This window comes from Artibeus jamaicensis, unplaced genomic scaffold, assembly GCF_021234435.1.
Source record: "Artibeus jamaicensis isolate MK-2021 breed Jamaican fruit bat unplaced genomic scaffold, CSHL_Jam_final contig_76, whole genome shotgun sequence".
NCBI lineage: Eukaryota > Metazoa > Chordata > Mammalia > Chiroptera > Phyllostomidae > Artibeus > Artibeus jamaicensis.
The window spans coordinates 25254296-25269423 of NW_026521954.1; the positions used below are offsets into that span (position 1 = coordinate 25254296).

Below are 15128 nucleotides of genomic sequence, written 5' to 3' on the forward strand. Positions count from 1 at the left end.
CCATTCACTCCTGGTCGCATCGCCGCAGCTCCTGTCAGCGAGGGGAGGGTGAGGAGGAGCCGGGGCCCGGGGAGCTCCCTGTTGCTGCGGTGCGGTTCAGGTGCCTGGTGGGCTGAAGGTGAGGCCTTCAGAGGGTTATTGCTCAAGACAGAGGTCGTGAGATCTCCCTGCGGAGAGGTGGTGGCTGGCAGAACCTGCTCGGCAGGGTGGGTCAGGAGGACTGCTTCCTCACACTCGCTCGGCTGTCTTCAGTGTGGCTCAGACTCCAGAGTTGCCAGGTGACCGCCTCGGAGACTTCAGTTTGCCTTGGTTCTGTGTCAGTTAGCTGTGGGTCTCTGGGCAGGGCGCAGAATCCTAGCCGCCTCCATTTTAAATCGGCAGGAATACTCTGGTGTACTGCTTGTGAAGATCACCCTGGAAAGCACGCATCGAGTGCGTTGAAATGTTTTCCCGCATGCCAGGCACCGTTCTGGACTAGAGGCGCCCAGTAAGCAGGACAGACGGCAGAGTAAATCCTCGGCGTCTATGAGAGAGACGACGTGCAGCCAGACCCGTCTCACCGGAGGCCGCCCGCCGTCTCCAAGGCCGAAGACCTCCAGTGTCTCACCCGCGTTATAACTACACAGGGCTGTTATTTGGGACCTGCTGTGTTCACCTTTCCGGACCTTCCGTTCTGGTGGGAGAGAGACAAGTGGACAGTGTCCAGGGTGCTCTGCGGTGCCCGCGCCCCGGCCCGTGCTGAGTGCCTTGAGCGCCGGAGCACAGGGCCGGCCCAGCACCTCCTGATCTGTTCTCGTCAGGGAGCATTTGAAATCGCCCCCGAGTCACCTTTTGACCTTGGGAGTGCCTGCAGGTCAAGTCGATGGGGTGCGGGGCTGAAAGGAACGGCCCGGCCACAGCCTGTGCTGTGAGCGCCGGGTCCTGGGGTCAGCGGCCAGGCAGAGAGAGTTGGGCTTATGATGTTGATGGCACTTGACCTTCAGGACCCCTCACTTGTACCTACTTCCGAGTTCATGGTTACACATGATGGAGGTTTCTATTTCCTTACAGAGGGTTCCCCCCAGTGAGAAAAGCTCCCCGAACCTGGACCTGCTCCCGCAAACGGGATGGGAATGCTGGAGCAGCAGGGGTTTTCTTGGAGCAGATCAACGCCTGAGCCCCGTGTGGCCGAGGCCCCATGTGGGGAAGGCCCGGTTTTAGGAGGGGGCCCCCGCCAGGAAGGCGGCCGGCCTGTGGCTTCCCGCAGCTCTGCCCTCTGACGGTTCTTCTGAGTTCCTCCTCGAGTCCTTGCGGCTTTGCTCTCTGATAGGAGAAGTTGGGAGTGGGGCGAGCCCACGAGCCCTTCTCTGGTGACGCGCCGGCTCGCTGGCTCTGTGTGCCTGGAGGCTGCCAGCGCCACCTGCTTCCCCTGTGTGTGTGTGTGTGGGGGGGGCTGCTGAAACCGGTGGGCTGTGTCCAGGGGAGCAGACGCCATGTGTCACCAGCCGAGGACCAGGGGCTCAGTCCCTCATGGGCGACCTTGGAACTTGCCTAAGGTCTGAGCCGTTTTCCTCAGGACACTGCCTCTAACACTCTGCCACGTCTCCCTGGGCGACGGGCAGGCGTTCACTCCGCGGAGCTGAGTGAGGGCGGGGGGACCGGAGGCCTCCACGGGTCATCTCTTCACGGGTGATATCCTCACACGTGACGCCTTCACATGCGATGCCCTCACTAGGGGACACGGTCACGGGGCGGCCCCACACGCGGCCCCTGCCCAGCAGTCCACTCAGGACCCGTGCTGAGGCACCACGGCACAGTGGTTACACCTGGCCGGCCAAAAGCCCGTCTGGTTTACTCCACACAGCGGCTCGCGTCCTGCTGAGCTGTCTCGAACTCCATCCATGACAGTCCTGTTAGAGCGCATTGGGGCAGCTGTCCTGCTAGCAGGCATTTCAGAAAACTTACAAAGTTGGTGAATTTTGTGCAGCGATTTTAATATTGAAGATAGAAGAAAATATGCAGCACTTTCGGCATATTATAAACAGCTTTATTGTTTCAAGAAAAATAAAAATGCAACCGAAATGCAAAGAAACCTTTATGCAGCGTTCAGAGAAGGTGCTGTGACTGGTCACATGTGTCGGCAGTGGTGTGCGAACTTGCTTGCTGGAGGTTTCTCTCTGGAACCTCCAGAGAGAGGTCGCTCCGCGGTCAGGCAGACCAGTCGAAGGTGACTGCGAGCGAATCCAGACACTGAGAACAACCAACACTCTGCCACACCGGAGACAGCTGACATCCTCAAAATGTCCAACGCAGTAAAGTTATTGGTGAAAATGAGAAATGTGTTTCTTATTTTACAGAAAAAACTAAGCAGACTTTTTGGCCAACCCAGTACGTGCACAGCCAAATACACGTCCTGTTGCTGGTCTCCTCCAGGGGACCTGGAGCCCTGCGCAGGGGCGCGTCACCGGGGTGCTCGTGTCCTCAGCCGCCCATTTGCTGGTGCGGGTGCTTTCCGCCTGACACAGCAGGAGCCCCCCAGACTTGCCTCCTGGCGCTCCTGGGCTCCCATAGAAAAACCGGGAACAGTTTTGGGGTTAGATGGCGAGGAGAGTGGGGCAAAAGCACTTCATTTTTATTGACAGAAAGTCCTTGATTAGCCCTGGTTTTTAAACGTGTCAGCCCTTTTCAGTGGGTGACACACTTGTGTGGTCGGACTGGAAAAGTGTCCAGGAGTGGGTGGTGTCGGGTTCCCTTCCTGTCTCGTGCCTTTGCCTCAAGGACCCTCCCCCGAGCAGCAGCTGTTCCCAGTTTCCCTCTTCGTCCAGAGTCAGTCTGTGCACGTCCCCGCCAGTGTGAGGCGGTGCCACAGGCCGCACCTCACACGGCCTCGCTCCTGCCCTTTCCTTGAACCACAGCTCACAGTCTTTCCAGGAAGTGCCCGCCGACCCTTAATGCTGCGTACGAATGTGTCTTGAACCCTTGGGCTGTGCTCAGTCTCTGTGGCGTTTCAGAGACGTCGTATTAAAGCCGACGGACGCATTGCAGCGTAAGGTGCACACTCCAGGTGCTCAGGGGCCACACGGAGAGGTGGCTCCCATGTCAGAGACACAGTCGAGACCTGGGTTGGGGCGAGGGCTCTTCTCATCTCCGGGTTCAGTGCTTCTCCCACCCCCACGCAGGACCCCGGGCCTCTTTTCTGACTTCAGTCCTGGCCACGCTGCCCGCCCCTAGGGCGCACTGGGCAGCCCGGGGCAGTATGAGAGCGGGGGGGCGGGGGCTGAGAAGAGGAAAGCTTCGGTGGACACCAGGCTTCTCATGGCCCATTTTGTCCCAGTGAAAAGCGTCACTGACCGATCTTACTCCTGATTCTGAGGACACTGTCTACTTGTGACCTGGTGCTCTACAGTGGACCCGTGAGCTCCTGGCTTCACAGGCAAGCTGGCAGGCAGATGCTGACGCGCCCGTACTTTTCAGCTTTACTCTGTCACTGACGCGGAAACAGTCAAGCCTGCGGAGAGTTTCTATAAAAGCTTACTTCAGCTAAACGGCCTACACGGCTGGGGAGGGGGCAGAGTCTCAGGTGCTCTGCAGAAGGACAGCATCGCAGCTTCTTGTACACGTTTGGAGTTAGGAGAGGGCGCAAGGGAGACTCCCTGGAGGGGAGAGAAGCCAAGGTGCAGTGGGCTGGCATGACTCCAGGGAGGCTGGAGGTGCTGGCCTAGAGGCGCGGGTACCTAGAGGTCAGTTTTTTCCCTTGCAGTTGGATGCAGCACAGCCACTGAGAGCCCAGCGTGCGCCCCGCGTGGCCTCTCCATCATTGCCGTCAGCAGATCCCCTGCGCGGCCAGCACCCGGGGGGCCGCCTTCCTTCAGCCCACCTTTCAGACAGACCGGCCTCTTCCCTCGCATCTTCTAATGCCTGTCTGCAGAGGGCACAGCTGGGGGCTTGAGGCAGAGGACAGATACTCCCTCTCTGGGGCTCTCAGTTCCCTGGTGGAGCAAGGACCCCATGGTGGTGGCAGCTGCTGTCCAGTGGGCATACATGTCCCCTCCTGGGGAGCATTCTGAGGGAGGGCAGAGGGAATGGTGAGTGTGAGGGAGCATGAACAGGGACTGTCACACTGTAGCAGGGAGTTGAGGACAGGGCTGTGGTGACCTCTGTGCTCTGGGGAGGGGCCCTGATCGCTGGGCGGAGAGGAGAGGGCCGTGGCATCAGGTAGAGTCAGTGGGCGTCCTGCAGGGCCAGGGCTTGGGGGCCGGCGGCTGATTCTGGGAGTCAGCTCTTAGAGTTATGCCTTCCTGCCCTAAGGAGAGATGGCCTTGGGCATTGGGAGAGTCCACTGGAGGTGCGGTGCCCCTCACCCTGGAACGCCTCCGTGTTCTCCCCTGTGATGGAGGGCTTTCTCTTCCCTGCCACCACACAGCTCTCAAGGTCAGGAGATTGAACACCGGCCCAGGGCCGTTTTCTAACCCACACTCTGTACTCACCTTTTGTCTGTTGCCTGGTAGTCTTCACAGCTTCCCCCCATGGTCCAGGCTGTGGTCCGGGCTCCCCCACTGCATTTCCTAGCCGGGTCTCCTTAGCTGGCTTTTAACCTGGAACAGTCCTTCCGCCTGGCTTATTAGCCTTTCGTGACACTGATGTTTTTAGAGTTTGGACTCACTGTGCCACAGCTTGTCCCTTGGTTCGGGTGTGTCTGCGTGTCCCGGTGGTTAGAGTCACGGGTGTGTTTTGGGGCAGCAGCATGTGCCATCATCCTGACGTCAGAGATGCCGGCGTGGACCCCTTGGGCAGGAGGTTTCCCCACTGGGGGACAGCTATTTTTGCCTTAGTAATTAACAAGTGATTTGTGGGAGATCCTTTCGAACTGTAAAATTCCTGTTATTCATCCGGCTCTCACCTATGAGGGTCAGCACCCACAGTCAGTTCCTGACACCGTTGTCTTTGGACACCCGCCGGGTGGTGTTCTGCCGCTCTCCTCCCTCCCCGTTTACCCCTCTGCATTTACGTGCACCCTTGGGCTCCTGCATCTCTGTGTAGTCCGTGGAGTGTAATCCCTCGTTCTCATCGTTTATGTTGGTGATGACACCGTTCCCGATCTCTCCAATGGGAGCCCCCACACCGGCAGCTGCCCTGTGGGGCCAGTCCCGTGCCCCTCGCGTCCCTTCCCTTCTCTGCACCCGGGCTGCTGCTCCTGGCGCCCTTGCCAGTGGGCCCCGGAGACCTGTGGTCTGTACTGAGTGCACCCGTGCAGCGTTCCAGAACCCAGCCTCCTTTGTGCTCCTTTGTGGGACCTGTTTGTGGGGTTCAGGTGCATGTACGTGGTGCTGGGAGAGAAGACCTGGTGAAAGTCCCATGGGTAGCTGTCTTTCTGTGACACCGAGAGACACTGTGAGCAGGTGACGCAGGCTCACGTCACTGACGGTCTACGCGGGGCTCGAGGTGACACACTAAAGCAGCCATGGGCCGTGACTGCACCTCGTGCAGAGACCCTCGTGCAGAAACATGAGGACACCGAGGCTCAGAGAGGTGGAGGTGCGGGGCAGGTGGTCTGCGTCCGGAGTTCACTTTTCCTGGTGTACTTTGTTATGATGTAATACATTTCTGTAAATCAAAGGACTTGTACGGGTAATGGTGAATAACGGAAAGCTAATTTGAGGTTCAGGGTCTTTCGCCTGCTGTGTAATTCTGTGTTTGTGTGAAAATCAAGTCTGAAAAGTAAAAGTTTGTCGTTTGTCACATTGTTCTCTCACAGGAAGTCTGCTTGTTTTTGTTAGAGAGTGACTGGGCTGTCCTGATGTTTCTGCAAACACCTAGAAATTTCCTAACCGTCTTATTTTCTTCCTATAGGAATTTGCTTGCTAGAAAACAAAATGCAAGACTTGACAAACAAAATGACTCGGGATGGAAGTTATTTGGAAAAGCGCCGCTCCGAGAGAATGCTCAGAGAGAGCCAAAGAAAATGCAAAAGGTATACGAGATAAAACACAGAGCTGCGCTGTACAGCGTATGTTTATGAAGCCTGTAAAAATGACTGTTCTTGAGGCTTTGCCCCTGGGAAACTTTGTATTAATTTGCATGCCAATTTCCTAAAATTTAAGTCTGTCTTCAAAACATTGGTGACTTTAACCTTCATCATTTCTTACAGTTTGTAACATGCACATAGGGATGTTCAGTTGCAAAAGCTGGCCTTGGGATGTTTATAACGATTTAATTTAATCAGTGTTCAGTTACAGGTGCAAGTGTGATTATTGCTAATTTTTATAAATTGTGTTTGATATTAAAGCATGCTCCTTCTCTGATCCCGTGAGTTTCTGGAACTGGATCCTTGCAGGGCAGCTCTGGCGGGAAGGCTGTTGTCCACCCAGGCCGCAGGGAGCTCTTCCCCCTGCTGCCAGGAAGGGGACAGGGGTCAGGGCCTGGCCAAGTCTGTGCTGTCTCCTCACCACCGGCTCCCCGTGAAGGGGAGAGGCCAGCTGTCAGGGGCACGTGCTCGTCTCCCCGAGGAGGGGCTCACGCAGGGACGCAGCAAGGCTGGGGCTGCTGGTTCTCGCCGCTGGCCTCCTGGCCATTGTAATGCTGTGCTGTTTGCCCAGGGCTGGGGCATGCCCCCCCAAGCCTTGCCCCCCCTCTCAGTTTTGTGCTCAGTGGTAATTGTTCAGTGAACACCCGAGGACCTGCTAACTCGGGCCCTTGTGCTCTGCACGGGGTCAGAGAGACGGCACAGCGCCTGTGCTCAGTGTGCCCTTGGGGAGGACGGGATCCCGGTGCGGGTGTCGGAGGGAGCAGCACAGGTGCGTGGCAGGGTGGGGGGGCCTGCTGGGCAAGGCTACCCAGGAGATGGAGTGTAAAGGCGTGTCAGAGAGTGAACAATGCTGGGGGCGGATCATGTACTGATTACTGTGTGCCAATGTTGAGTCAGCACTTAGGTTTCTAGTTCACGTAAAACTTGCAACAACTTCATGAAGAATATACTGTTATTGTCTTCATTGTACCAAAGCAGCACCGAGACACAGGCCGAGTCGCTGCACAGCCCGTGAGTGGCAGGGCTGGAGGTCAGCCCGGCCGTGCGACCCCACTGCTGCTCTACCCCCCTCTCTGCAGGAGGGGGCAGCATGGTCCTAGGAGGCAGAGTGAGGGGCCCGTGCAGGAAGGGGGGTGTGCCTGGACTGGCTCTGACCCGAGGGCTCCGACCTGCGTACGGAGTGGTGCGGCCACCCTGGCACAGACGTGGCTCTCAGATCCGCCCAGGGTAGAGTCGTGTCTGGCTGAGCGGTGTGGCAGCTGTGGGGTCTCAGAGCGTGGCCCCCTGGAGGGTCACACACACGAGACCTGGGCGTGTGGTGTGCGGGGTGAGGCAGGGAGTACGCGCCGTGGTTCTGGCTCCAGCACCCAGGGGCGCGTCAGCCTCCTTCACGCCTCCTCGAGTGCGGCTTGTTCTGCACGTCATCTGGGCCCAGGGGACTCACAAAGGGAACCGGCGTTGGAGCTCCTGTCCTTGGGTTGATGTATTTTAAATCTGGGTCCCTTATTGTACAGGCTTCTTAAAATAGGGTAAAATTAAAATATGATGATGGATTTGTTTGCAAAACTCAGTGATAAATTTCTTAGGACCCTTAAGTAGGTAAGCGGTTAAAATATTTTAAAAGAAATCCATACTTTCAAGAAAGTAATTATTATACTAAATAGATTTTCCCCATGGCCCTTACTGTCACTTGCCTCATGTTTCAATTTCTTCGCTGTCTTTTTTTATATTTGTTAAAGGTGACATGGATGTGTTCTCGGACTGGGAGGGTTTGTTACCACCGCTGCCCGTGTGGCCACACAACCTGTGGAGAAGGGGCTGCCCGGCTGGGCCGTCAGTAACAAAGGCTGAAACCGCCTGCAGGGGCCACATGGTCCTGCCACGTCCCGTCTGCCTGTGCCTTGTGTCCCTGGCTCGCTCCGCCCTCCCTCCTCCCCAAACTGGCAAGGCCCGAGAGGGGTCCAGAGCCAGGGACCTGCCGCTGTCGGGGGCTCCTGAGCACCTGGACGCCTGACCCCAGATGGTGACTCCAGGTGGCGCGGCAGCCTCGGTGAGGCTGTTCAGGAAGCAGATCCCTCTCCCTTTCTTCTGGAACATTCTTGTCGCTGGAGAGAGGCAGTGTCCTGCTGTGGTTTCAGAGCGGGGACTCTGGGGTCAGGCACCAGGGCTCGCGCCCCTGCTCTGGCGCAGTGTGGCTCTGTGGCCTCGGGCACGTCACTCAACCCTTCCGAACCGCGTTTTACCTCTGAAATCTGGGGAAACTGTGTATGTGTGTACAAACACACACGGCAGCAATTTTTAGGAAATACTGAAGTGTTACTTTGTCATCTTTCCAAATTTCATAAAAATTTTGAAAAGCATGTTATTTTCTGTCAGCTTACATTCTGATTCCTGAGAGATTTTCCTAATCGGGTGGGTAACAGTGACCCGGGACGGCTGTGTGAACCACCTGAAACGGGTCCTCAGGGTGTGTCCCCAGACTAACGTTGTCACCACCTGGGCGTTTGTGGGAGACACAAGTTAACAGGCCTTTCCCCAGACACGCCGGATGGACGCCGTGTCCCGGCAAGTTCCCGGGTGGTCCTGACGCACGCGGAGGTGCGAGAAGGGCGCGTCGGCCGCTGGGAGGAAAACAGGCACCTTTGGCAGAGCAGGCGAAGGGCAGGGCCCGGCACGCGGCGCGCACACGGTCCAGCAGTCGTGGGGAGCCGGACTCGCTCTCGAGGGCCGAGACGAGCGACTGCGTTTGAGGACAGCTACCTTCAGGCCTGCCGTTGCGGGGTACTCCGCACTGGCGTGGCGGTGACGCTGTCTCCAGTGCGGCCCTGGGCCTCGTGGAATGAGAGGGACGGCCTTCGTCGGGTTCCAGGGTCCTCTCGTTTGCTCCACAAGCAGAGCCACCGTGCAGACCCACTGGGGCTGTGATGAAGGGCAGAGCTTACTCGGCTTCTGCCTCGGTTGGAACGTCCCACGGAGGAGGTCCGACGAGTGACCGGTGAGTGCAGCTGGGACAGTGTCGTGCAGAAGTGGGGTGCAGCCGTCCTAGGGGCGCTTTCGCAACACTAAGCCTGTTCCTCTGAAGTCAGGGTTTTTGAGTGACTGCCGGTGTCAGATGCAGCGGTCATCTCGGTCCTGGTCTCAGTCGAGCTGTCCTCCGCCTTTGCGTTTCCCTGGCTGGGTGCCTCTGCGTATTAGAGCGCCCTCGGTGCTGCCCTACCTCAGTCAGCCTCTGAGAGATCTCCGCGGGAAGCGAGGCTCATCCCCCGCCTGCGCCTGCTGCCAGGACCGCCTCCTCGGCCTCAGACGGAGCCGCCCCTGCCCTGCTCCACAGGGAGGGCTCGTAGGCATTTCCTGTGGGGCAGGTACAGGCCCAGACTTGATTTCCTTCCCCCACTTGGGTGGACTTGTTCCCTTAGCATCTTTCCTCGTTGTGCTGCGTGACAGACCTGGCCCTGTCCCCGGTCTGAAACCTGAGCACTGCTCTTGACTTTTTTGCCCCTCCCCTCCAGTTTGACAGGTGTTTGGTTTACGTTGAAGCTTCGCAGGGGAGGCTGACGTGCAGTCTTGTTGGGGAGCAGGGACTGGCCGGGGAGTTCAGTGCTCAGTGCGGCTGTGTGGATGGTTGGTGGCAGCGAGGCCTCCCTGAGTAGCCTGGCCCAAGGAGGTCGCCTCGCCGGTCCCCCGGTGCTCAGGTTATTGGGAAATGGGGAGTTTCAGATAAATTAGCAATATGCACCTCCTGGTTATATTAACTTGCAGATATTTGTAGATAAGGTATTAGCAAATCAAGAAAAAGAAAACACCAGGAGTCTCTCTGCCCCCAAATAACTACCGTTTGCATTTTGGTATTTTTCCTTTCAGTAATTTTTTCACTTTTTAAAAAATTTTCTTTTAAAGATTTTATTTATTTTATTTTTAGCAAGGGATGGGAGGGAGAAAGAGGGAGAGAAACATCAATATGTGGTTGCCTCTCACATGGCCCCCACTGGGGACCTGGCCCGAAACCTAGGCCTGTACCCTGACTGGGAATTGAACCAGCGACCCTTTGGTTTGCAGCCTGAGCTCAATCCACTGAGCTATGCCAGCCAGGGATAATTTTTTTTAAAGAAAAGACTACGTAAGTGAAGGTGAGTCTTTGTAACTCGAGTAGATGTTGTGTGCTCAGGGCTGCCAACATTTGGGGAGGCTTTAGAGCAGCGTTTGTGAACCCTTTAGCCACCAGGCTGCGTGCGCAGACCTGAGAGACTGGCGCTGTTGCCAGGCACTGCGGTTGAGCGGAAAGTTGCAGTTCTGGTGGCCCCGGAAGCAGCCACTGTGTGGCAGGGATAGAGGGGTGGGAAAGGACAGGCTTGGGGACTTCGGTGTCCTGGATAAAGTGTTGCCGCATGAGCGGGGATGTGTGCTGGGTTTGAATTTTTATAGTCCGGGGCGTCTTGGGTAGCCTTCTGGAATTTCAGGTCAGCTGTTAGCTGTGAAAGAGAGAATCCCAGAAGGGACCAAACCCAGGACATCTCAGAGTGACCGCTGGTCTTAGACCTGGGTTCTGAGAGATCGTGGGGGCCTAGGAAATCACGAGTCATCGCGAACGGCAGAAGGGACAGGCCTCGGTGACCAGTGCCGGTAGCTGGGCTGGGCCTCCAGGTGGATTCTAAAGTCAGACAACTCCTGTCGCTGCCTTTGTCCTGTACACCTTTGGAAGACCAGTTTGAACGGGTTTTGACCAAACGAGCAGAGCCCAGGTCTGCTTGAGGACGAGGAGGCGCAGGCTGCTCCACCCCCTGTGGGTGCAGCTGTGCACTTGGAAACAACATGCACAGCAGCCACTGGACAATGCGGAAAAGTAGCAGGAACAGGTGCGTGAGGGAGGAAAACGAATGTGAGGTTCCACCGAATGGACTGAGGTTACCATTTTGCCCTCTAATACTTCATAGCCTGAACTCAGGGCAGTGCCAGACCCAGGAGTGGGTGTCAGCATGGACAGGGAGAGTGCCAGGGGCTCCCCTAGTGGGCTATGAGAAGCCGGGAGCCCCCCACTTCCCTCTGGTCTCTCTTATGCCCATGCACCCTGCCTGCAAGCAGTCTCATGGCAGCAGAGCAAGGGCTGGCGGGAGCCTTCCACTCCCAGGACGGGGGCGGGGGGGCGGGGGCGCGGGGTAGACAAACCCCCTGGTGCTGTATCCTCTCCCACCAGGCGGCCCCACCGCAGACACCCGTGGCAGGCATACTGTGGGAGAGAGTGCCTAGAGAATCAGAGGAGGAGAGATGGGGGAAACCAGCAAGTCCTGGGGGCCGTGTGAGGAGGAGGAGCTCAGGAGGGCGGTCCCTTAAGGTTGTTCTGAACTCCTGCACTTACTCCCAAGTTGTGGGTACATGGGCCCAAGTAACTTACATGGACTTTGAGAACTGACCTGGGGGGCAGACCACCACACAGATCCCAAGTCTGGCTACTGGGTGGGGCACATGTGGGATGGATTCACCAAGGACTGCAGCACGTTTGCGGACGGGCCACGGACTCCACGTGGAGACAGCCGCCCACGCCCAGACACATCCCGCTCAGCCTCCAGAACTGAAGGCAGAAACTTTGCAAACAGCCAGAAGAAACGCACCACGAATTGGGGACAGCACATTGAATGACTGATTTTTGTCAGAGCGGACTGAAACGGCATTTTTATTTAAAAAATTTTTAAACCTTTTTGAATTACTGTTTTGGATTTCTTTCTTTCTTTCTCTCTTTTTATTGTTGTCGAGTACCGTCGTCTCCATTTCCACCTCACCATGGCCCCTGCCGCACCCACTCCCGCTTTCCACCCTCGAACCTACCTACCCCTTTGCCTTGGTCCGCGTGTCCCTTGTACATGTGCCTCGATGGCCCTTCCCCTGTTGTCCCCCATTCTCCCTCTTCCCCCTCCTCTCTGGCTACTGTCAGTTGGTTCTCTTCTCAGTGTCTCTGGTTGTATTTTGCTTGCTTGTTTGTGAAACGGCATTTTTTAAAGCGCCGAAAGAAAAGAACCGTTAACCCAAAACCCTGTACCTAGCAAAAACACCTAGGCATGAAAATGAAATAATGATGTTTTCAGATGAAGGAAAACTAAGAGGATTTGTGGCCAGCAGATCTGGATGAACTGCCAAAGGGAGCTTTTCGGCCAGGGACATGATGCCGGGAGGAAACCTGGACCTTGGGAAGGAGGGAGGGCAGCAGCGGTTCTCTCGGCGAGCTCTGTGAAGTGTTGCTGGTGGAAAGCAGAGGTAGTATCGGGGTTCCCAGTGTGTGAGGACACCACACACGGGACAAAGAAAGCGCGAGGGGCGTGACGTGCAGGCCACGCTTCTGCACTCCGCCTGAAGTGGTACAACACTGGTTCTAGGTAGGCTGTGACACAGCAAATATATTTTTAGCCCAGATCACCTATTAAAGAGAACCAAAACCCAATAAATTAAAATGGAATTACAAATTTAAAAAACCGAAGTCAAGGTAGAAGAGAAAGAGAAAGAAAGCCCGGGAAACAAATAAGGTGGTAGGTCCAAAAGGAAGTATCGCGACGACCGCACTGGTGCACGTGGCCCGCACGTGGCCCGTTGGTGTCCAAACACCATTTCTGACAGGTACCAGGAGGGGGAAAAAGAAATGGCCCCACTGTACACTGTCTAAAAGAAACTCACTTCACATTTAAAATGCGTGGGTTAAAATTGAAGGACTGGTAAGATACACCCTAAAAACGCGAATCAAAATGAAGATGGAGTAGATACATCAGTGTCAGAAAAAGACTTCAGAGCAACGAGCGTCACCAAGGAGAAGGTGGGCCGCTGCCTGGTGGAGGCGGAGCGACTCTAAACGTGTGCGCACCTGGTACCGGCTGTGCACACACGGTGCAGATGCCGACAGATGGGAGACGGGCGCGCAGCACCGCGGTTCCATCGGGGGCCTGCCCTCCTCTCTGCTCGCCAGTGGACAGGACTGTCGGCAGCATCAGCCGGGACCGCCGGCTAGCTGGACCGACCGACGCCGGGGGCACGCGCCACGCTTCGGCGTGCCCACAGCGCACATTCTTTTCACGAGCACGCGGGACGCACACTGAGACGACTTCACAACCCGCACTGCAGAAGAAACTCTGAATTCGAAAGGTTAAAGTGATACCGAACTAAGTTCTCTAACCACAGTGGAATTAACTCGAAAGCAACGACAAAGATAACAAGAGCATTTCCCCAAACTTGGGAATTAAAGGAGTAGCCTATTTCTAAATAAGTCCTGGGACAATGCAGGAGTCATGAGAAGATGTTTGGAATGGAATGAAAATACCAGGTATCAAAATTTGTGGGATGTGGTGCTGAGAGGGACATTTATTAGTAAAAATGTTCTCAAATCAGTAATCTCGTTTTCTGCCTTTAGAAACTGTACAAGGGGCAAATAAACTAACTTAAAACTGTATCATTAAAAAACTAAACGTTAGCTAGTCAGTCGGGTAGAACGGCTCTGCACTTGGCCCAGCTGCTGAGGTTGTTCACCGTGCTCCTGGAAGGGCCCTGACTTTGGGACCAAGGGCCCAGAGTCTCCGGCCTGGTTCTGTAATTCGATGTCAGGAGTGTGGCCTTGGGCCACTACTGCACAGAACTTCGGTCTCGTGGGCAGGGTCACGCCCTCCCCGACCCCCCAGCTCCTGAGGTTCGAGTGAGGAAAGCTTGGCCACTCCTGGAGGTTCAGCAAGGGGCAGTGGTTTCTCCTGTCCTGGTCCCCCCTCGTGCTCACACTGTCACCTTCGTGGATGGAGGAAATTGTAAAAAGCAAAAAGATTGCTGCAGGCGTGTTCAGAGTGTTTTGGAGATGGCAGCAGGGGAGCCATTTTCTTGGAAGCCTTTTCCAGGGGTCTGTGGGCACAGGCCCGGCTGGCCCGTCTTACGCTGCCGGTGCCCAGTTCAGGGCCTGGCGCACGGAGGCCCCGTCAGTGAGTGTATGGCCAAAGCGCTTTACCCTCTTCCCTTCCAGGTTCTTTGGCTGATGTAGTAATTACATTGACATTACACAGATTAACGTGAGAAAATTTAATTTCATGCATACAGGAGCACCATAAAAATATGACACTCACTCTGGCTAGTGGATTGAGTGCCATCCTGTGAACCAAGGGTCACTGGTTTGATTCCCACTCAGGGCTGTGGGCCCCGAGTAGGGGGTGCGTGAGAGGCGACCACACACTGACGTTCCTCTCCCTCCCTTTCCCTGTCTCTAAAAATAAATAAATAAGATCTTTAAAAAATATGAGACTCAGGGACTCCCGCCAAGATGGAGGTGTAGGCAGAACCACCTTGCCTCTCTGCACAACCAAATCTAAGAACAACTATTTTTAACAACAATAAACACAACCAAGCCACACAGAAAATCGACAATACGGAGTCCGAAGACAACGAAATGCTCAGCTAAAGCGTTAAGAGAAGTGAAGCCAGCAGCGGAGCAGGTTGGCAAGAAAAAATCCCTGAACGGGTGGTGCGCGAACAGGTTGTGCGTGAGCAGCTGAAGGCGCAGATCGCGGGCTAGCTACGGGAGCGCACAGGGAAGAGCGCGGCGGGCTGTCTGCGGTCGGTCGCGCATCTGCCTGCGGATAAACCAGTGAGGAGGGGAGGCCTGCGCGGGGCAGCAGGCTTGCACAATTCCGATCAGATAAACAGGCCCGGGGCGAGTGGTGTGACTGGACGGACTGGGCTAGCGGAGAGGACCGCCATTGCTCCCTCTGACCACGCCCCCACACACAGCGTCACAAACCAGCGACCTGGGTCGCCCCGTCCTGGTAAACAACTAAGGCTTCGCTCCGCTTACTTAACGCTTACTTAACGGCACGAATAGACCAAAAATGGCTCTAGGACAACTCAGAGCCCCAGAGCCGATTGATCTAAGCGATGAAGAAATAGCCAGTCTTTCAGATGCACAGTTCAAAACACTGGTTATCAGGATCCTTACAGAACTGGTTGATTTTAGTCACAAATTAGAGAAACATATGGAAGCTAAACTAATTGAAATGAATGGTAATACAAAGGAAACCAATAGTAATGGAAAGGAGATTGGGACTCAAATCAAGGGAGTGGACCAGAGGAAGAAAAAAATGATCAAACAGAAAAGAATGAAGAAATAAGAATT

The 15128-nt window shown here is 55.6% G+C and overlaps 1 protein-coding gene across 6 annotated transcripts in view; it reads left to right on the top strand.

The window, feature by feature from the left end:
• The window catches only part of TBC1D14 (TBC1 domain family member 14), an 84656-nt gene that overhangs the window by 32110 nt on the left and 37418 nt on the right, over positions 1-15128 (top strand). For all 6 annotated transcript variants that reach the window (XM_037126881.2, XM_037126880.2, XM_037126883.2 and 3 more), the window contains one exon: positions 5830-5950. In XM_037126881.2, coding sequence (XP_036982776.2) covers positions 5830-5950 — 121 coding nt within the window. The remainder of the gene's footprint in view (positions 1-5829; positions 5951-15128) is intronic.